Below are 21,139 nucleotides of genomic sequence, written 5' to 3' on the forward strand. Positions count from 1 at the left end.
AACGCAATAACCCGAAACGATACGCGCAATGTTAATCGCGCAGAAAATGTATGGTTTATTCAAAATCATTTATTGAAAACTAAAAAAAGGAAGAAAAAAAAAAGAAAAGAGAAAATGATTTTTTACGATGTCGAATTAAATTTAAAGCAAAAAGGGAAAAAAAGAAATAAGATAAACCCATGAAAAAAGAGATATGGTAGTCGTCGTCATCATCGGGCGTCATCAACGGCGCAAAAGCAATAGAGAACCGATACACGTATCCCCCAGATGTTTTCCCTGAAATAAGAGAAATATATGTTATTCGTTGTGTAAATGGAGGGAAGGAGGTCGCGCAAGCGCTTCTGTTAGGCGCCGGTTAAAAGGCCCGGGGCGAAGATGCACCACCATGGCATGGGAGTGTCAATGGGCGATCGTCACGGTGTTCAAAATTCAACGATGCAGCCCAGGAACGGAGTTTGCGACAAAATTGAAAATTATATATCCGAACTTGGACATTGGTACGTGAGAATTATCCATTATCGAGGAATTAAATGGTCAAGAGGTGCAGTGATATCTTCTCACCCTCTAACCGGTGTTCTATACGTTAATGCTAAAGGGGTGAGGAGGGATACGCTCCAGGAACGAAAGTGGCGGGTGTTTTCACGATTTATAATAACGTCGGCCTTTTTATGCTTTTATCTTCTTTCAAACAAACTCTACCCTTTTTTTTTCTTTTTCTGTTTTTCTTTTTTCTCTTTCAAATCGTCCTTTCTTTTTCTCACTTTGTTTGAACGGACGAGATTTGTTTTTTTTTTTATTTTTTTCCTTTTTGTTTTTCTCCTTTATCATTTCGCACATTTGATCGATATATTCGACGAGGATTTATTTATTTTTTCTTTATAGTTTCGCTAACGGTTGCAATCGTCGATTAAAAATCAGCTTCTGTTGTTATTTATCATTTATATTTTCACGAAATAATTAATTTACTTTTTTTTTTTTTTTTTTTTATATTTATAGGGCCGTATGGCGTGCAATAATAATGGGCCAATTCTTGTCATTTATACTTTGCTCCATGACACTATGCAATCATCACATCAACACGACTTTCCAGTTATCAATACCAACAGGTAAGTTGTTAGTTTGAAAATATAGAAAAAGAAAAAGAAAAATATATTAGAAATCGGAACGATGCCCCATAGTTGATTTATTCGAATGAGTCGTTATTGTCATTTACGATGATTTTCAAGAATCAAGGAAGATTTCTTTTTCCGAGACAGGACAAAATTTGCCGCACTACGCTATGATGTGCTTAGTATACACAACGTGGATGTCCTGTAGGGGTGTTGGAAATGGTTTAATATCTGTTATAAAAGCTCGTGGTTGGAGGTACTTATTGTTAGCGCTCATAGATGTTGAAGCGTGCACGCTTATTACATCTTCCCATCGGTTCACCAGCCTCGCCAGTATACAGGTAAACTAAGTATCTCTTTAAATTGATCAATTTTCCAGGACAACGGTTATCCTTTCCCTCTCGTGGATAATATTTTTATTGAAGAACCCAACTTATATCAATATTCTGGTTTATCGAATTTAATGAAATGAATACAAAATATTAACTCTATTCGTATTAAAAATTCGTTGAAATTTTTTCAGTTACTCGATTGCGTGGCTATACCAGTGGCATTGGCACTTTCGTGTTTAGTTCTCGGAGTAAGATACAGGATGGTTCACATCGTTGGTGTTTCCATATGTCTGATGGGTGTAGGATGTTTAGTTTGGGCGGGAATTCACGACAATAAGGATCCAGCATCCACCGGTAATTATTGACAAAATATCAAAATCATCGTATCATATAATTTGATTATCGTTTATATCTTAACTTCTTGTCGATCTTTATAAGAGAAAAAAAGAAATCATCGATATTACGTTTATCATGAATTTATATGCAAAGGTAAAAATCAATTAGTCGGCGACATGCTTTGTCTCGGTGGTGCCGTTTTGTTCTCGATAACTACGGTACTTCAAGAATTGGCTGTTAAAACGGTCGATATTATCGAGTACTTGGGTATGATTGGTTTCTTCGGGACGATATTGAGTTGTATGCAAATGTAAGTCAATGTCATTGTCTCCTTTAGATTTCTCCTATCGATATGACGATCAATTAATCTTTCATCTATGTATTTTTCCGTCAAATCCCTTTGATTTTTTAGAGCCATCCTTGAAAGACTTCAAATCGAATCGTTTCAGTGGGACAACGTACACGTCATTACGTTCTTGATGACTTACTGCATCATACAATTCGTATTTTTCTCACTCGTTCCTGTCGTATTAGATGAATCCGGTGCAACGGCATTGCAATTGGCTCTTTTAACTGCCGATTCCTTCAACATTTTATCAGGCATGCTGATACATCAATATAAGGTAAAATAATTTAATCAAAAAAAAAAAAAAAAGAACGAAAGGAAAAAATTACGACATCCTATTTACTCAAATTTATGATCTACACGAATAATTAATAAACACAATATGACCCTTTGCACGAATAATGCATGTGGTTAGAAAACCGAGAGAAAGAGAGAGAGAGAGAGAGAGAGAACGAACGTTGTTTGCTTTGTTCCAGTTTCACGCCTTGTATTTTGTCTCCTACACGCTCATAATGACAGGCATATATATTTATGCCATAAAGAGGACACCGATGTCATCGAACTCACGAAGGCAACACATCGAGCTCCCTGCTCCAGATTACAGGTAGAGTTCAACGTTTACTCATTTTTCTTTTTTTCTTTTTTTTAAATTTCAACGTAATCATATTTTTATTTTATCTTAATTTAATTTAAAATCATCGAAGTTCTATTGTATAATAATATAATAATAATAATATAATTAAAATAATTTTTTATTATCGAGAATCGTAGGGTAAGTGAAATTGATTTAGGATTTAGGAATATAATAATAATAATAATAATAATAATAATAATAATATTAATAATAATAATTAGCAATAAGAAATAAGGATTGTAAAATGTTGGCAAATAATTGACCGAGCGTCGATTAAAGTGATATAATTTTAAGACACATGTCGCACGGCGATGTGGGTGAAGTGGAAATGGCAACGAGCTCCGGTATGTCAGCAGTGAGCGGTACTCTTGACATAAGAGCGTCCACTCTTGGTAGCGAGAGAGAAACGATTGATGCAACGAGTTTACCCCTTAGCGTCAGTTCCGACACAGCTTTTACATCGTTCTACGGTAGTCAAGCAAATCTAAAGGTAGCGTTTGGATCGATATGACGAATAAGATATATTCACTTATCCAATGCATTTCAATCCTTACGTTATTATAAAAATAAAAAAAAAAAATCGTTATCTAATTTACACATATCTTCGATATCAAATGTTCATTTTTAATCTCACATATTATTGAATGGATCATTTTAGGCTAATAACGGGAACAGCGGTCCTGCCTGTAATTAACAAGGTAAATTGGAAACAACTGCCTAGATAAAATAGAATTTAAGTTCGAAGGCAACTACTTCGTATGGGACGTAAAGAAGATACTCGAAGATACAATACGGGGATACTCAAAGATAAGACGAAAGAAAAAAAAAAACAAGTAAATAAATAAAAAAAGGAAAGAATAAAAAATTAAATACGAAAGAATGTTTATATATCGGAATAATAGTTAACAATCGTAATAGTACCATTTATATTACATTTTTTGGATAGAAGTATATATATGTATATATATATTTCCTCCAAAGACCAACCAAAAGAAGATGATCATTCCTCTTTGGAGGAGTATCATTAATTTTCACTTTATTCCTTATTCACGACGCACGATTTTCTCTAATTATTGACGATCCCATAATGACAATATCGGCAGCACGAGCGATTATGTTCTATTTGAAACGCTTACGGTTGCTGGCCTATGTCGGTGGCTAATTTTTGCATGCTCCTGCCTTTAGAATAGTACACGAATTTAAGGGTAATAGAGAACAAAACAAAACGGTAGATAACGATAAAATTATGAATAATATTGTCGACACTGTTGTCATGACATTTTGATCAACATTTCTTATCTTACAATTAGTTAGAAAACAAAAAAAAAGTGATACGATGATACTTTACGAGTCATTTTTCTACATTAGTCTTAATTCGGTTGTGCGTATCTATATACACGTAAATATATATATGTATATATATATATATTATACAAATATATATGTATATATACATATATAAATATGTCACAAAATATTTCTTGACAATGGGTACAAGTAAACGAAGATATGAGCCGATTGGATCTTTCTCCGAAAAAGATTCGACGGTTTATAATTTTTAGGGTAAATAATTAAGGCTTAACGATTAAGAATATCTATTAAAAAACATTCATTATTGTCATTTAGACTTTACATTAATCACGAGTGTATTCTCGAAATTCTTTTTAATGAGATTAAAAAGAGGGAATCATCTCAAAGAGATGTGCGTGCCAAATATCTTGATACATTATTATTTTTAGTAGAAGTGGGGGGACTAATATTTAGATGTTTAACTTTATCACTGTTTCAATTTTTATTATTTAATAATGTAAATTTGTCTCAATTCTATCTTTCTGTTCTTTTTCCTTATTAGTGAACATTTGTAGAAACCGGTATTATTATTTCAAGCATACATTATGTACAGTTAAGTGTTTATATATTAATATTCTATATAATTAATGAATATAATATCTTTAAATGCATTAAGCATTCGTTATTCTCGATATGGTTAAACTATCAAAAAGTTTTGTTACAAGTCCATCGAAAAATCAATAAAGCGAATAACATGGTCAATTAATCTACAATTTATTTATCAATCCTTATTTGTTTTATTCTTATAATTAGTTTTATTCAAAAGTAATTTCATAAAACTATTTAATCCTGTCTCTCTAAATTTTGTCCTGGGCGTTGAAAAAATAATGACAAATTTGTCATTCCGCCTACAGTCTGGATGGAATAAATATAGATCGAAAATGTAAATTAACAAATGGTACGATAAATGAGACTTACGTTCAGCGGAGAAAGCTTTACTAAATATAATATATGCATAACTCTTAAAATACCAGCTTATGAGAATGAAATCGTAAGAAGACAAGTGCACTTCTCTCCGTTTGAAAGGAAAGTCTTATCGACTAATTATAATCCGTATGTAGTACGTAGGTATATATTTACATACACATTATACCAACGTATGTACAATAAAAAAGAGATTATTCTAATTAGATCGTAATCCTTAATACTTTGCAAATATTATCGATCTGTGAACCCTTTAAATATAGCTATCTTAACGAAGATCGAATCATTTTATAGAGCCATGTCGCGACAATCAGTAGTTCTATCAATACTCTCTTGCTTTTTATTTGTTACGTTGAACAACGTAACGTCCAAAGTAATTCCACCTTCGGCACCATGGGCAAGCTTTGCTTCGAAATCAGGTAAATATATATATATGTGTGTATATATTTGTGAAATTTCTCGTCTCCATTTCGAAAAAAATTAATTGTTACCTTAAACTTTAGTTTATTCGAGGTCACTTGGACCACCTGTACCTGGTGTATCTGGATTTAGCACCATAAGCATACCGTACATGTCCAAGTCGCCGTTCTTTCCAAAATTCGTTGATCCTAAAGATATGATTTCTAAAAAGACTGATTTATTGAGCAATCTCTTCGGTGGAATCGGTACAGCTCCCTTGTCTGCGGATAATTCCAAGTTATTACCAAGCAGTTTTTTGCAATATCCTACGGTGGATGATCAAAGCGATTCCGCTGAGACGAAGTTAAATGACATTGCTCAACTGTACGGAGTTTCGAAATTTAAATCTCCGCTACTACCGTCACAGGAAACTAAGAGAAGTACGACCTTGCTCGCAAACGATCCGGAACCTTCATCGAAAGATACAGCGTCTAGTGATAAAACTGAAGTAAAAGATTCCAATTCATCTACGAGCGATAACGATTCGAAACCGGAAGAAAGTGAAACACCCGAAGACAAGATTAATCTTGACAAGTTAAAGGTAAAGGAATATCTTCCAGGAATGTTTTCTCCATTTGCTGTAGATCCATCGGTGTTCATAGACAAAAAATATTCCTTTTTGGACGCACTATTTAAAAATCTTGCAACCACTACCGCTGCTCCAACTTTTGCCGAAACGACACCAAAGAGTACAATCGTACCACCTGAATTTTGGATTCCAAGCTCTCCGTTTGCCGATCCAACGGAATACAACGACAAGATATCCTCCTTTTTGGATAAATTATTCGAGAATTTAACATTGAACAAGACTAATGCCGAGGACGAAACTTCATCTCCAATTTCTGCTCCGAGAGTTGCAAGATCGATCGAGGATGTATCTTCAATACTCGCTGCTAAAGATGCTTTCGTAGATTCGATACTAATGCAATTGAGTAGTTTGAAGGACGAAATGATCTCAATTCTAAACGATACGATAGCTTATCAGAAATCTTCGAGCGTGTCTTCGTCGATGGTACCAAAGAAACCATTTCTACCAAGCATGTGGATGAAGCCAACAGCAGATACGATGTTACTTTACAAGCAAAAAATGCAGTTTCTTGATCAAATGTTCGATATGTTGCTAGAATTGCAAAAAAATGTATCAGCAAATATTTTAGAAACCGTGAAGTCCGAACTGAACACACAAAGTGATGTTCAACCGTCGAATCTCATCGACGAACCTTTGGCACCTGTCGACGATAATTTGTTGAATCAATCTCTGTTGGATGTCATTAAGCAAAGTTTAGCACAAAGTATTCAATATCCAGCAGCTGCATCGAAAGGTGCTGGCAAAAAATTAGCTCGATCGACACCAAGCGCAACTTCATTTTGGGTTGCTTATCCGGAGAGTACACATACCGTTGCTAAACGACACGCTCCTGCAAATAATTTTCAATATCCTTCACGAACAGGAAATAATTTTAATTATCCACAAGATAAATCGGATCTGAGCCAATCCGCGGAATTTTCACAGAAATATGATAAGGAAAATACCGATTTCGATTACGTAAGTTCACCATTTGTCTTTATGTAATATTATGATCATAATAATATTTGGATCTATTTAATTAATGGGATTCAAAATATAAAAAGATATGAATTTTATAATGAAGCAATGATCGAGTAATTTTTCATATATATGCAATACAAATGAACGTGTTATTCGTATGTCATAGGATATTGATGGGCAAAGAGAAAATATAGAGAAATTTAAAAAATATGTTAAGTGGATGGATTATATTATGAACAAACGCAAGGAAGGCAAGCATCGTCATCATCATCATTATTTTTAAGTAATTTCAAAAATTGATTAATATATTATTATATCTCAAAATTCGAAATACTAAGTTAAAATTAAATCGTGTAGAAGATTTCGATTCTATAAATAAAATTCTTTAAAAACAATTAAGAAATACAACCGGCAGACTTAATTAATTATTTCATTGTAATAATTATTTAAACTTTGTTAGTCGATCACAACAATATTTATGAAATAATAAAGATAAGAATAATGTTATGTTAACAAAAAAAATGTCGTATAGATAGTTGAATTTTTATTAACAATGAATATTATCTGCAGGTATATGTGAAGTATTAAAGTTTACTTAATTTTTATTATTTCCCTGAAGTATGTATGCAAGAAGTTTTCGTTGCATACTTTTCTTATTTTTTATCGCTCATCACAAATAGCTTGTGTCATAAGAGTAACTTCTGATGACTACATTTTATGACTCTAGGGCATAATAACACACACATAAACACAATCCTGCATCAAGTGCATTGTTACGTTATTCTGCAATCAGCAATGCATTGCACGCAGGGTAGCGTTAATGTGTTAGGAAGCACCGTGACTTATGACAGATGTTTTGAAGTTCTTATTAATATAGCTTAATTACAACTTCGTAGAAAATTTTTAGAAATATTGGCAGTACTGGTAAGTACACATAACGTATACATAATTCTGCATAGAATTTATCTATAGAAATTAAAGATAAATTAATCTAAAAGATTGCACTAAACATATGACTGACTGTAGTTTGATCACAAGTTTTTCTGTTTTAGATTTTTCCGTAGCTAAAATACATTCGTGCGCTTTTCAGAGCAATATGAAGTATTTAAATACTTATAATCTTATCTAAAGGCAATTTCACTTTTCTTTTTTAATCATTACTTATTAACTCTACAAAATTATCACATTAACTACCCCGATCTAGTATCGCTATATCAAAGTTCAATAATATACATATAATCAAAATTTAATATATATTATTTGCTTATTTGAATATTTTCTTCTTTTTCTATTTTTAACGTATACATTAGAAGAGAAACTTCAATTTGTTATGCATTCAAGTAAGTTAGATCATTGAGAATTATCAATAATTGTTAGTGAGTCAAATTTTTAAATACAAAACCTATACCTTGTTAATATTTAATACTTAGTAATATACTTCTCACTCTGGCAGGTATATACAATTTTCAACAATGTTTATTATATATATATATATGTATATGTTTGAACTATATAGTACTTTTTATTGTACAAAGCTATGAAGGTATACCTTCTTTCAGAAATTTAGACAATTTTTTATTTATTGTCTCCTCATATGCTCAAATTTTATCAGTTTGCATAGAAAGACAAACTTCTGAACCTTTTATTATCAAATTGTACAGTATTTTCTTCAAATATTATCACCTATGTTTTATGATGCGATTTATTAATCGTTCAACTTGTCGATCAATTCTTAATACCATATAAAGTGATGCCAATACACTGCATAAGGTTACTAAAAATCCTAAACCTTGAAATATTAACTTTGGTGCAAAAATTTTCCAAACCATTAAATGTCGGCAGTGAATTGTTGCAGAAAGCATGGAACCAAAAGTCTGAAAAATTTGTAATTAAACAAATCAAACAAAAATCTTACTCAAATATTAATATCAAATTATTAATAATATAACAACTTACTCTGATTCCATGAAGCATTATATACTTTCCTGAGGCAGAAAATATAGCCCCATGGAAAAAAGATTCCTGTTCATATAATACAAGTTCACCTCTTTTCATGTTATCTTCAAAAAGTTTATTTTTACACAAGTTTGGGAATATGAGGTATAGCGTAAATGGAACAATCACTAATAGAGGTAACATTGCTCCCAATATAATGTGTGATCCAAATGTATTGATCCCTATGTACACAGACATTATGTTTTTTAATATTTAGAATTGAAAGACAGGTAAAAAATTAAATTAAGATTAAAATTAATTAAGATTTACCAATAAGAATTGCTGGTAATAAATTTCCATGAAAATGGCCACCTGTTCCCACAAAAGCAGCATCCCATTGAATTTTAGGGAATGATGCTTGGTGACCAGTTCCATAAAAGAAGTATTCTGCTATCAGAAACCAGCAAAGAATTGTTGAGGTAGGTACATTGACAAGATCAGCTGTTTATAACACAGAAATAATATACTATGAAAGACTAGTAATTACATTAGCATAACATATTCCCAAATACTCACAGGCACTGGTTGCATGGTTATACCTCTCCAAAGCAGATAAACTCAAAACTGAGATACATGTGATAAACATTAAAAAGGTACTAGGAGATAACATATCACCTAACAATAAAGAGTATAACAGTGTAAGAAAAGTGTTCAGTGAAATAAATGCAGCACTGTACACTGTACCTAAACCATAAACAACTGGAGTTTCGTCTATATTCGTTTCTTTTTGACATACCGATTCCTTTATTTTTTCAAACAATTGGGGAATTATATTTTCCCGTTGATAAATATTTATTGATTCTTTCTTTTTTGGTAATAAGTATACATTAAGTGGCCGATAATAGAGGATAAATATAGAGAATAAACATATCACATACACCATATTTGGTAATGCATTCATTTGCCAAGAAAGAGATAATTTCATTTTAGATAATTTTGGAAGTCTTTGTAAAACCCAATAACATCCAATGCAAACACCACTAATCACTGGACAATATTGCCCTACAATAATGCTAAGCGAAAAGCCTGTCAAGTTTCCACAATTCCGCAGCCAAATTCTAACAATTGTAATATACGATGCAAGCACAAATAAAGTGACGACTAATAAACTACGTTCTATATTTTGTGGCATGAAAGAACCAATTTTATTACTCGCAGACATGGAACAAGTACGATCTTGGTGTTCTTCACGACATTGCCAAAAATAATATGATAATCTGATAGAAACACAAGCTAAGAATACAATGATGATTATAATTGTTTTAGAATTTGATTTTTCCGATTGCTTGGAAAATGTCTTTATTCTTTTTTCATTTTTTTCTCTTGCATTATAAACAAGTAAACAAATTAATGTAACTAATAGAAAAGATAATACATTATCTTCTTCAACAATATAACTATTAGAAAATAAACCACAAAAAGTTAATAAGAGTATTATTTTACTTAAAAAAGTCAATACATTAAATTTACTGTAATTATAAAAATTCATAGAAATTACATCCCAATTTGGAATAATTAATGCAAGTAAAAGTAAAATAGAAACTGCTCCAGTGGCCACAAATATAGTGTTTTTTAAATCTGTAATAATATCTAAATAGAACAAGAAGATAACTGTCATAACGGTTGCTAAATTTATTAACATTGAGCAATTCAAAAATGAAGAATCAAGTATTGTAGACATACGATTTTCAGGAATACCATTTATAATCAAGTAAAAAAAGAATAAAGTACAAAACATTAAAATTAATCCTTTTGACATTAATTTAGAATCAAATTGTACCCAAACTTCTGAACATATGTCTTTAAGTTCCTTAAAGTAATGTTTAGAATTTTCTATAAAATGTTCAAATTCATCTAAATTATTTATACTATCTATTTGACCGGATAGAAATGTAAACATATCTTCTAATCTTTGTAACTGAACTTTAGTAAACGATTTTGTATCAGCAGCATAGACATCTATATAATTTTTTGTCTGAACAATATTCCTCCAGAGACTATGCAATGGATATGATAATTGATCTAGCGAATAATTTTTTGGATTTTGATTCCCTGGTAAAGAGTTTAATATTAGAGATCCTAAATTAGAAAATGGTACAGGTATTCCAAGAATTGATGCTAATGTTGGAACAAGATCGATCTGATTTACACTTTCAGTTCTTTTAATTAAATCCTGATGCAGAAGAGGAATAGTTGAATATACAAACATAGCAGCCTCCGTTTCATTAGGACTATCTCCACCGTGATCTCCACTCTCCGTCATACCATGATCTCCAACAACAAATAATATTGTATCTTTATCAAGAAAATCAATAATCTCTTTTATAAGGTTGTTAGTATCATTTAATTTTCTAGTCATCTCTGGATGCTGCGAACCATGTTTATGTCCACAATGATCAATTCCAAGAATATGCGCTACAAGTAATGACCAGTCATTCTTTTTCATTTCAAAGAAAATTCTATATCTGACTTCCCGGTCAACAGTATCAAGATCCCATACATTAAATGACGGAGAAGGAAACTGGCGTTTAAATTTTCCAGGAAATAAATTAGTCCAAGTATCATCGCCCATAAAAATAACACCCTTACTAACAGTTTGTTCAATAAGATTGTCCTCGCCAATAGTTCCGGAAGCAAAATTTGAACCGATATCTATGAATGTAGGTAAAGATCCTGCAGTAAGACCTTGAAGACGTTGCATCGTTGTTGTTGGGGGATCTGCTATGAATTTATACAAACGAGTATACAAAGGCTTTTTTTCTAAGAGTTCATGAATTATTGGTAATTTATTACGATGATAGGATGTCATTGAAGCATTGTCGTTATACCAAGTAGCAAATTCATATTTTAAGGCATCGACTACAAGGAGCACGACTCTAGCTTTGGGTTCTAAACAAATTGTAGCAGCATGCTGCGTATCTTTAAATATATTATTTGTATTACAATCTTCAGATGCTGTGCAAGACCTGCATTCTGCCCGTTCTGGTCTAGATACTCGATTAAGAAGAAAACCACTGGTAAACACTAAAAGTCCGGCTGTCATCAAATAAGACATCCATACTTTAAATAAAATGTAAGCCCATAATTTTTTCATTTTGACGAAATTCCAATAGTATTATTACTTTATTGATATTTATAAATCTTCAAAGAAGTCTGCATAATGTTTCATCTACTAATCCACGAGTACCATCCAATTTATCAACCACATTGTTTTTAACACATTATTTCTAAGAACACTCAAACTTAACATGAATTTTACTTGGATTAAATTTAACGATGATTAACTTATTTAGGAATCAGCATGAATGAACGAATATCGATTTTTTATATTTCACTCATTTCCGAATAAAAGTATGTATCAGTACAATACTTTCAATATTATCGCATAACTTTCTATAAAAACTATTCATAATTTAGATTTTCATTGTTCCCGATTGTTAAAAACTAATTTTATGTTAAGTATACGGACTTAGAAATACAGGGATGTGACACAAACATGAGGGGTGTGTTACAAAACATGGAAGGGGAACAACGATCCGCCATTATAAATGAACAATATTGAAACTGACTAGCTGACTAGAAACTGCTAGTAAGAAATTTAATCTATTACAAGATATCCTAATATGTTGATTTAATTAAAAGAGAGAATATTCAGGAATATAATACTCGATTAACTACAAATTGTAACTCAATCATTTCTCGGAAATAATAAATAATAATAAACGATAATTATATAAACTATTTTGGCAATTAATACATCAAAAAGATTAATAATAAAATTAGAAATTATATGAGCATTAGGGGATAATGAATTTTTTTAATAATATATAATTTGTTCTAAGTCAAGAATCTCTTAATTAATTTATATTTATTTCGTTAATAAATAAGAAAAATATAATTATAAATTATTTCAAATTTGGCGCTCGAATCGTTCCATTGCGATATTGCATTATTTTCTTACGACAATGTCGTAATTTTTAAGAGATTCGTAATATCATAACAATATAATTGTAAAGCATTAAAGTTATAAAATAACAATTTGTAAAATACAAATTTCTTTCTTTTAGATAAATATAAGAGAATTTATTCGAATCTTTTTCATTTCTGTAATTGGAAATCCGCATTGTTGTAGAGCAACGTGTTACTACCACATTGGTACCAACAACGAAATATCAAATAAAAGCACTGACGTTTCGTGATTAATCGGATAGCTTTATTTAATGCCTGGAGTTTGCTGCGATGTGACATCTGTTTATTGGTCGCCATAAGCGAATAAGAAATTTTATTTTCATTGTTCATAACCAATTGAATTATTTGGAATAACGGAAGTGGATTGTTCATTATGTTCATACATGGTATTATAATTTATACTACGTTAGAGTTCTTTCTAAGGCAGTGTTACTTTTAGTAAAAACTTTCCAGTTTTGCTGATTGGTTAATTTGCCATAAAATTAGGTCAATGGGATCTTGTGTGAAGTCAAATTAGAAGAGTAGAAGAAAGGATTTGATTTTCTTCCTGTTTATCTCATTATTCAAGTCATCGTATTTTATGTAAGAATATTTTATTATATTGAATCTCCATTTTATCACATTCTAAACATTCAAAAGTGAAATTTGATCAAAATTCATACTAACGTACTGCGTTTATTTTCTACCATATTTTACCACAACAGTGTTTGATGCATACGGTACGATGATTAGTGATCTGTAAATGGTGTTATAATAAATATCTCTGTGGTATCTAACAAGACTGATTATACTGATTATACTGATTAGAATGAAGACTGCATCCCGTATTGCTGATCGTAATTCTCAATCTGATAGATTCAGCATGGCTGAACGACTTGGTTTAGGTCCTGAAGTTCGAGAATTGAAATTAGGACCTTCTTTTACTAATAACAAGTCAACAGCATTCCATACGCTTAAATGTAAGTGATTATCTGTTTATTCTACTTTCCATAATTCTTTTTCGCTCTGTTCATTTTATATATAATTCTCTTTATATTTATGCAAATTTCGTTTTCATTTTTAAGATGATTTTAAACCAGCGAGTGTAGATGTGTCTAAAATGGCAAGAGTAGATGTTGGAACGAATAATACTATGATGGTTACTGTTCCACATTTAGACGGAGCTGGTATTCCTCATACGGTATTCAAAGGCTCTCAAAGGCCTCACCATAAAGAGTGTGTTCTTATTATTGACAGAAAAACAGGAGAAATAACTTTAGAAAAATTATCTGCTAATATTCAAGTTAAGAAAACTCGGTATGACTTTACTAGATTACTTTTTAACTTGAAATCTTTTCTATTTTATAAATCCTTATTAATTGTCTCTATTAATCTTTACGTTTTTTAGAACAGAACCAAAGTCTCAATTGCATTTGGGAACTTCTACCACAAATAGTAGTAGTATTAGTAGTAGTAGTATTAATAATAATAATAGACCGATTACACCTGTGGAAACAAAGAAAAGTCCTACGCATAACAAGCTTCTTAATAAGTCAAGAGTTATGAATCGCAAGAAAAAGGATCGTGTTATGCCATTACATTCAAAGCAAAGCAGTTCTCGAATATCACCATATCATAGAAAAAGTCCACCAAATCCAACGTCTGATAGGTATTAACTAATATATAAGTACTAATTATTATAATATTAGAAAAGAATGAATTTTGTTTGTTATATCTATATTTAAATAATTTTTTATTTATGTAATTTAACAGTTTTCCAATGCAATCATCGACAACGCAGTCAACTTTGGCTAGCCTTCCTATGATTAGTTCAGAAAATGATGATTTTCTTATGATGCCACCAATGCCACCAATGCCACCAACGTCAACAGTGCCACCAACATCAGTAGTCCCACCAACATCAGTAGTCCCACCAACATCAGCCGTGCCATCAATGCCATCAATGTCAGCAATGCCGCCTCTTAGCGATTCAAGTTCTGGAAGTTCAAGCTCAGATAGTTCAGATAGTGATTCTGATACTGGAAGTGCTCCTGCATCAACGGTGACTAATGGTAAGTTTTAATACATTATTTAATACACTCTTGAGTTATAACACTGTGTGAGATTCATAATACTCTCTATGGCCCAAGTATGAGAAATATGAATAATATAAAGTAAATATCGACAACTAAAAATCACATATAATCTTATATACTATGATTTAATAGAAATTTCATTCATCTATGCATAATTAAAATAAAAATGTTCTAATAAAATAGTTTATAGATCACTTACATTAAGGGTTTCTATTTAACAATTGAAAATTATAATTTAAACTATATAAGAGTATCATGCAAATCTGGCTTGGCAATTAATGCAATAATGAAACATTTTTGTTTTCAGGTCATCATAATAATACAACTTTATCACCAACTTCACTAATGCCAAATAATTTATTAAATGAGGATTTACAGCTATCAGAATCAGAATCTGATAGTGATTAATAAATTAATTTGTTAAAATCTTAGAAACGATTAAAATGTGATCTTAATGGAAAATATATATGAGGTAAATATATTAGTATTTATTATTTATAATACAATATGTTGAATTATTGCTAGAATGTATGCTTTAAAAAAATGCTTTAATAATGTTAAATGTAATCTTTAAACTTTGGTGTTGGTTTCAGAATTATACGTTTGTGAGATTACTTATTATGGTGAATTTTCTAATCAATGGATATATTTATAAAAAAAACAGATTGAAGAATATAATCCTATAAATATAATAGAATAATATGCAAATTTAGATATTTAATCTTATAATAATTATTAAAAAAAAGGCAATCAAATTTTATTTCACGCATAATCTTGAATACAGTAAATACTGTAACACGAATCAATTCTAAAGTAATTTAAATATAATATATTTATTAACTCTTTTTAAATCTACTACGGTTGTTTTTCATAAAATGCAATTGATGTATGACTAGCGACCAAAGTTATTGTACTCTGCACCTTTCTTTGGACATGCAATACAGAGAGTACTAGTACTATTATTAAAAATTATTATATTTTAACTCCTTGTTTTCTTTTATTGCATTATTTAATTACTATATATAATTAATAATAATTATAATTAATAAAAATTATATATATTATTAAATTATATATATATCTCGTATCTCTGTACATATATATATAATATATATAATTAATAATAATAATAATTAATAAAAATTATTATTGCTTATTGTGTTTATTAAGATGTTTATTCTAAAGTCTGATTAAAAATGAGTTTTGCAATAAAGCGTGAATTTGGGCACTAACGTGGGCGTCATCGTGTAATATGTGCATCTTTGTCGCAATGAGAATATCACGGTGGAAAAAACGTTCGTACCGAAAGGGTTAAATATTTTTGTTTAACAACATTTTGCCTTTTAAGTAAATTCTGTATGTAAATTTAAAAAAAAAGTATAGTTAGGTTGTAAAAATGTTAAATAATTAATGTTATTTAAATACTACATGTAATCTTAAATACCATGATTTAATAGAAACATCATCCATCTATGCGTAATAGGAATAAAAACTTGTTAATAAAATTGTCTATAGATCATTTATATCAAAGGATTCCTATTCATTTTATTTTCATCGTAGCATTTAAGTAATAAATGATCTATATCTCTAATTTAATATTCATTATATCACACAGGTAACAAGGATACGTTTAGAATTATTTTTTATCCTATAAGGAGGGAGAAGGGTCACTGTAATATCGAATGAAATGAAAACTTCGATACTTTGGGCTAGTTTTATTAATTCAATTAACAACGCGTTTATAATACTCTTCGTCTCTTCCTCTTATTTATAATTATATAATTTTAATGAACCGTTATTGTTTTCTTTAGACCCGTCGTCACATCTTAACATGACTCACCCACGTTCACGGACACGCACACTATAGAAGCACGCAGGATCATCACGATTATTATCTTAAATCATCATTGTCCTTATCGTCGTCGTATTCTTTATATCATCGCCATCATAACTATAATCGTTATCAGTTTACCATCACCGTTTCGTAATCGTCGCGTAATTTTCATTTATCACCGTCCACCAATAATTATCATCGTAACAGTCATCGGTTAGATTATCACTTAACGCACCTAGTATTTTAACTGGATATGGCAGCTACAACTTATAAGAAGTGTATTACAAAATCACTTTTAACGATTCGTTCTCCTCACGCGCTCCGACGATAATTATTATTTTTTCTTATTTTTTTTTTTTTTTATTCTTTTTCTTTTTTTTCGTTTATTCATTTAATTTTCTTTTGTTGCTCTTCTTTGTGTCTCCCCATGCATGCAAAACACTATCATACCGACGGGCTAATTAAGTAAATCTAACTTTTCTTGTTTTCTCTCTTCTTGCTCTTTTTCTCCATTCTTTTTCTCTCTCACGCGACGAATCATTGACGTTTAAATAATAAGACGCGTACACATATATGTTTTTATTCACATATGTACGATCCTACGAGATCTGTTTCGTTAAACACCTTCGACAATTTCTCGTGCGTAGACTACTTAAAAAATGTTTTAAACGTTAAAACTTCCTCATCGTCTTCTCTCTTTCTTCCTAAACAACATCGAAGTACCTGAGAGGATTGGATTTCGACTTATTTTTTTTTTATTTAATAAATAACATGATCGGATCCCCATCGAATCTTTTCTTTAGAAACGATACAATCTGTGAGTAATATAATACGAGCGTAATTCTATTAAAAATTGCTAAGTATACGCCAGTTATATTATTCGTATTTATATTAGGGTTGGTCGATTTATTTTCTATCCGATGAGAGTGCACCCCCTCCCTTCTTCTCCAGTTTAGCTCGAAATGAATAATAACAAATTATCCTCAAATTTCAATTCTCGTGTCTTTATATTGATAAAGCGTGTCCTAAGATTACACACACTTTTATTTATATTTTAAATAACATTAAGATTTTAAATGCTTTGAGAAATATTATTTTGTAGAAAAAGTAATGGAAATGGAACAAATTTGATTTCTGTATACAAAATGTTCATGTTCATTCGGGGTGCATTATACGCTTTTAATATTCTCTTAGATCTAATAATGATATTTCATATCGATAAACATAGATGGAATTTTGATTTAAAATCAGATCTCAGCGATACATATTACGGATTGAAATTTTAATCGTATCGCTAAAAGTTTTCCTGATTTTATCAAAAGAATAACAATTCGATTTTTATATTCGAAACAATGTATTCCGAATATACATTGAATTTGTATAGGAATAATTAATATCACTTCGCGTTTTAAATCATCTCGATGTTTACCGATATGAGATATCGTTTCGTGATCAAAAATAAAAGAAAATGTTTAAGATAAAGGATTGTAATTCGAAGAATGATTTATCTTTTTATTTATTTCCAGCTGAATAATTAGAGGGGATTCACTCATCAGATACAAAATAACACGACTACCCTAATGTATATTTTAGGAAGAACGTAGGAAAACGAGCGTATGTGCGTATATTTTATCGAGATCATAAAACACAATCACGAGTACTTTAACGTCGAACGTATTCGAAACAGAGTCGCGCGTGATTTTAAATATTTATTCCCTTTTTTTTTTTTTAAATGACTCTCTTTTTTTCATAACTTTTTATTCAGCAATACTCCTCCTTCTAACTTTATTTTTTTTTTTTAATAACGACGCTCTTCGTTGTCGCGGATAAATAAGATAACCGCGCGTTTTCGTCGCTTCCTCGACATCGATTTTATTTTTCCATATGTATTTATGTATATATGTGTGGTACGTATGTATGCGTGTATGTATAAGAGTTTGCGAATCGCATATTTTCTATTATCTCTCCTAATATTTCGTATTAATTAGTTTACACAAGTCATTTAAATCGCTTGCAATTGAATTTCACTTATAAATCTTTGTCCTCGTGAAACGTGTGTCTGTGTAGATGTGTGTGTGTGTGTGTTGTGTATGCGATATCGATGGGTAATAGTAATACGAACGTGTTATTTTTTTTTTTAATTACATACGTGCGCATTATTTTTCAGCGTGTTTCGCGTGTAATTTGTTTATGTGTGTGTGTTTGTGTGTGTGTGAGGGGAGAGAAATAGAAAGAAAGAGAGAGAAAAAGAGAGAGAGAGTGAGAGAGAAAGAGAGAGCGTGTGTGTCAGTAGCGTGTTAATTTTTTTTTTCATGTAATTATTATTTTCACGTAGTTTGTAGAGACTATCTATTTTTATTAGAGTTTACGTTTTTTTTATAAATATCTTATAATTAAGATGCGCCGCCGCCTTGTTCGCTTTAAACATCCTTCGATCGTGCGCTTTTTTGTACGAGGGGTGTTAACGAGAATATAACCGAGAAAATACATCTTGCGATCGACGTGTGTATGTGAGTGTAAGTGTGTATGTGTGTGTGTGTGCGTCTACGTGGCTGTTGTTGGGTGTTCGACCTAACGCCTTCGTTAGTTTTCTTCATTTGATTTAGCGAGGGTAAAACGATCGGCAAGGGTGATTCATTGGATACGAACGAAGCGTGAGTTTACAAGAGGGGTTTTGAACGAACAAACGAACGAAAGAACGAACGAACGTACGAACAAACGAACGGAAGTGGATTGTTCGTCGTGTCTGCAAGGCTTCTGCTGGGAAAAATAAAAAAAAGAAAAGAGGTGGTAAAACAGGGTTTGACAGGGTCTGAAACGGGTTCAGGTATAACTAGTAAAAGCTCGAACGTCGCGGAAGGAAAAAGTGTGAGCGGGATGAGAAAGGAAAGAAGCAGCAGCAGCTGAGTGCCACCACGCGCTTTATATTTTCTTTCTGTCCTTCGTGAATAATCTTTTTTTTTTCTTTTCTTTTCTTTTCTTTTCTTTTTGTTGGCGAAAGAGGCCTATACGCGTTTAAGATATTGGAAATATAGATAACTAGAGGAAACCGATCAAGTTTAATCGATCTACTGCTTAAACACTATTTGGTAAAACGATCGATTGAATCAAGGAGATGATTCAACGATTTATTTTTTCTTCTTCTTCTTCTTCTTTTTCTTCTTCTATAAGTTACTTTTTTTTTTCTTTCATTCTTTCATTCTTTCTTATTCTTTTTCGTTCTGTTTTCTTTTAAGGATTGTACGAACGGAACGCTTATTTTATTATAAAGACGTATTTCGTAGACGAGAATTCTCGTATTTAATCTGTCCGAATGCGTTCACCTTTCCTTCTTCCACAATTTTCTATATTTCTTCTTTCTTTCTATTCGTTAATGATTATCTTAAAGAAAAGGAAGATAGTGCGACAGTCAGCAAATACGAGCCGGCCAAATCGATTAACAGAGATCATTGTTCGATATTTAATAGTCTGTAATCTCGTTAATTCATTCGACCGATAATACGTTTTATATTTAATTCATCTTGTTAAATAGTATTCCGTGCTTTTTTTTTCTTCTTTTTTTTTTTTTCTTTTCTTTTAAATTCTTTTTTTATTCCCTTTTATTTTTTTTTTATTTCGTAGTCTTTGGTACCCGTAAAGAGGTCCTCGTTTGATAATAAGTTTGTCTTTTCCGCATTGACGCCGTGCGAAGAGAAATATGTGAATTAGTGTGATAGAGAGAAAGGGATGAAAGTAGAGAAGAAAATGGGAAAGGGATAGGGGAAAGGGATAGGTGGAAAAGAACACGGAAGAGAGAGAGAGAGAAAGAAAGAAAATGATAGAAATATGTATGCAAAAGGTATTAGAGTGATGATTTGCGGAGGAGTCACGTTAGTTCCGAAGGATAATAATTCTTTCGACGAATTAAATTTATTAGCGAGTTCGCGAATCGGTAGGCTTTTTTCGCATATCGCGAATATGTTAAAATATTTATGGGGGCGTGGGAGGCAGGGGTGGGAGGCAGAGAGAGGGAGGGGTTTTACGGGGGATTCGAGTGCTCGCGAGGAATCGAGTTTCGGATCGAACGAATTCGTCGATGTAAGTTACAGAAGATCGGAGATCCGATAGATTTCACCATAGACGTCCCCCTCGTATAGACGATGATCGGATAAGTGACTCGTTTTTACACGTGTAAACACTCATTCATCGAGAGAATAGGGGGGTTGAATATGTCTCTCGATTTGACAA

The 21,139-nt window shown here is 31.4% G+C and overlaps 4 protein-coding genes across 11 annotated transcripts; 3 read left to right on the plus strand and 1 right to left on the minus strand.

The window, feature by feature from the left end:
- The first annotated feature begins 137 nt into the window (after window positions 1-137).
- LOC122522338 (solute carrier family 35 member F2-like) lies at window positions 138-4,809 on the plus strand. Of its 3 annotated transcripts, none has more exons than XM_043643374.1 (9): window positions 138-497; window positions 997-1,106; window positions 1,257-1,450; window positions 1,633-1,795; window positions 1,931-2,087; window positions 2,190-2,400; window positions 2,600-2,727; window positions 3,037-3,247; window positions 3,416-4,809. In XM_043643374.1, exons 1-9 carry the CDS (start codon window positions 376-378, stop codon window positions 3,449-3,451), a joined length of 1,332 nt encoding a protein of 443 aa, XP_043499309.1. In that variant the 5' UTR covers window positions 138-375; the 3' UTR covers window positions 3,452-4,809. The 3 variants fall into 3 exon arrangements, with proteins under 3 accessions (XP_043499309.1, XP_043499311.1, XP_043499312.1); XM_043643376.1 differs by having other exon boundaries at window positions 3,052-3,247; XM_043643377.1 differs by lacking the exon at window positions 138-497 and having other exon boundaries at window positions 1,017-1,106; window positions 1,253-1,450.
- Window positions 4,810-4,942: 133 nt separating this feature from the next.
- On the plus strand, window positions 4,943-7,355 carry LOC122522337. Its single transcript, XM_043643373.1, has 3 exons — window positions 4,943-5,450; window positions 5,535-7,036; window positions 7,206-7,355. Exons 1-3 carry the CDS (start codon window positions 5,330-5,332, stop codon window positions 7,320-7,322), a joined length of 1,740 nt encoding a protein of 579 aa, XP_043499308.1. The 5' UTR covers window positions 4,943-5,329; the 3' UTR covers window positions 7,323-7,355.
- A 206-nt stretch (window positions 7,356-7,561) lies between these two features.
- LOC122522339 (GPI ethanolamine phosphate transferase 3) lies at window positions 7,562-12,664 on the minus strand. The gene is made up of 4 exons (XM_043643378.1): window positions 9,551-12,664; window positions 9,305-9,475; window positions 8,996-9,216; window positions 7,562-8,913 (listed from the first exon to the last, which is right to left on the minus strand). The coding sequence occupies exons 1-4, from the start codon at window positions 12,126-12,128 to the stop codon at window positions 8,719-8,721; spliced, it is 3,165 nt and encodes a 1,054-aa protein (XP_043499313.1). The 5' UTR covers window positions 12,129-12,664; the 3' UTR covers window positions 7,562-8,718.
- A 540-nt stretch (window positions 12,665-13,204) lies between these two features.
- Window positions 13,205-16,034, plus strand: LOC122522340 (ELL-associated factor 2). Of its 6 annotated transcripts, none has more exons than XM_043643380.1 (8): window positions 13,205-13,389; window positions 13,457-13,585; window positions 13,708-13,962; window positions 14,068-14,299; window positions 14,391-14,651; window positions 14,756-15,054; window positions 15,386-15,550; window positions 15,672-16,034. In XM_043643380.1, the coding sequence occupies exons 3-7, from the start codon at window positions 13,812-13,814 to the stop codon at window positions 15,484-15,486; spliced, it is 1,044 nt and encodes a 347-aa protein (XP_043499315.1). In that variant the 5' UTR covers window positions 13,205-13,389; window positions 13,457-13,585; window positions 13,708-13,811; the 3' UTR covers window positions 15,487-15,550; window positions 15,672-16,034. The 6 variants fall into 6 exon arrangements, with proteins under 6 accessions (XP_043499315.1, XP_043499316.1, XP_043499317.1 ...); XM_043643381.1 differs by having other exon boundaries at window positions 13,490-13,585; XM_043643382.1 differs by lacking the exon at window positions 13,205-13,389 and having other exon boundaries at window positions 13,396-13,585; window positions 13,708-13,722; window positions 13,811-13,962.
- The last annotated feature ends 5,105 nt before the right edge of the window (window positions 16,035-21,139 follow it).

Source organism: Polistes fuscatus, unplaced genomic scaffold (genome assembly GCF_010416935.1).
Source record: "Polistes fuscatus isolate 324 unplaced genomic scaffold, CU_Pfus_HIC Scaffold5, whole genome shotgun sequence".
In the NCBI taxonomy this organism is placed as follows: Eukaryota; Metazoa; Arthropoda; class Insecta; order Hymenoptera; family Vespidae; genus Polistes; species Polistes fuscatus.